General features: G+C 53.3%; 1 protein-coding gene across 1 annotated transcript; it reads left to right on the top strand.

Moving 5' to 3' along the window:
* Positions 1-309: 309 nt before the first annotated feature.
* LOC128943470 (olfactory receptor 14C36-like) lies at positions 310-1,143 on the top strand (the record flags this gene model as incomplete). Its single annotated transcript, XM_054286406.1, has 1 exon — positions 310-1,143. A coding segment is annotated over one exon (834 nt), but the record flags the coding sequence as incomplete, so codon positions are not given.
* Positions 1,144-1,613: the final 470 nt, after the last annotated feature.

Genomic DNA, 1,613 nt, shown 5'->3' with positions numbered 1-1,613 from the left:
GGGCTGGGCTGGGGCAGCACTGGCAGGGCCCAGTCCTGGGCACAGGGAAGCAGCTGCTGGCATGGACAGTTCCAGGCAGCAGAGCCCTGAGCAGGAAGTGGGGGGAAAGTGCCCCCAGTCTGTGCTGGGATTTTTAAAGTCCTCTTCAAACACAACTATACCATGATTACTTTTTTTACAGATCCCCATGCCAAGACACTGCAAATGTCCAACAGCAGCTCCATCAGCCACTTCCTCCTGCTGGCATTGGCAGACACGCGGCAGCTGCAGCTCCTGCACTTCTGCCTCTTGCTGGGCATCTCCCTGGCTGCCCTCCTGGGCAACGGCCTCATCATCAGCGCCGTAGCCTGCGGCCACCACCTGCACACGCCCATGTTCTTCTTCTTGCTCAACCTCTCTGTTCTTGACATGGCCTTCCTAAGCACCACTGTCCCCAAGGCCATGCACAATTCCCTCTGGGACACCAGGACCATCTCCTACACTGGATGTGCTGCACAGGTTTTTCTGATTTTCTTCTTCTCTGGATCAGAGCTTGCCCTTCTCACAGTCATGTCGTATGATCGCTACGTGTCCATCTGCAAACCCCTGCACTACGGGACCCTCCTGGGCAGCAGAGCTTGTGCCCACATGGCAGCAGCTGCCTGGGCCAGTGGCTTTCTCTACGCTGTCATGCACACAGTCAATACATTTTCCCTGCCCCTGTGCCATGGCAATGCCTTAGGCCAGTTCTTCTGTGAAATTCCTCAGATCCTCAAGCTCTCCTGCTCCAATTCCTACCTCAGGGAACTTGGGCTTCTCATAGTTTGTACTTTTTTGTTAGTTGGTTGTTTTGTGTTCATTGTTTTCTCCTATGTGCAGATCTTCAGGGCTGTACTGAGGATCCCCTCTGAGCAGGGACGCTACAAAGCCTTTTCCACCTGTCTCCCTCACCTGGCCGTGCTCTTCCTGTTTATCAGCACTGCAGTATTTGCCTACCTGAAGCCCCCCTCCATGTCCTCCCCATCCCTGGATCTGGCCCTGTCAGTTTTGTACTCGGTGGTGCCTCCTGCCCTGAACCCCCTCATCTACAGCCTGAGGAACCAGGAGCTCAAGGATGCCCTGAGGACAAAGATGACTGGGTACTTTTCAGAAGCAAAGAAGTGATTGTTTTCTGCTGCTTAGTTTTCAGAATGGAACTCATGACTGGCCCAGTCTCTGCCTTCTCAGGTATTTGGTCATGCCGATGGATTCTTCTTGCCATAATGTGCTCAATTAAATGTTTCTATTCATCCCTCACCTAATTCCCTGTCTGCCTCTTGAATTTGATCCAGAAGCTCTGTAATCCAGGAGCTGTACTATTGCTTTGTTTGAACAAAATAAACGACCTTGCAGTGCCTTGTTTTTTTGGGATCTCAACTCTGGGACCTGCATGAAGTTATAGGGGGGAAAGGGAAGGGTCCCAACACAGCAGCACTGCCAGGGAGCAGCAGCACTTGGTCCTTTCAGAGCTGCTCTTCCCAAGTCCACACTCTCTTTCCCAGCCCTGCTGTGGGTGCAAGGCCAGAGTGCTCTGGCAGCTTGGTCACTGTCCTGCTGCATGTCCCTGCTGTGACCACAGGCAGGGCCAGGCCATG

This window comes from Melozone crissalis, unplaced genomic scaffold, assembly GCF_028551555.1.
Source record: "Melozone crissalis strain CALT ecotype California unplaced genomic scaffold, PUWL_Pcris_2 ptg000046l_1, whole genome shotgun sequence".
Taxonomy (NCBI): domain Eukaryota; kingdom Metazoa; phylum Chordata; class Aves; order Passeriformes; family Passerellidae; genus Melozone; species Melozone crissalis.
Note: the sequence above shows the minus strand (reverse complement) of the source record. Positions and strands in the feature narration are given on the sequence as shown.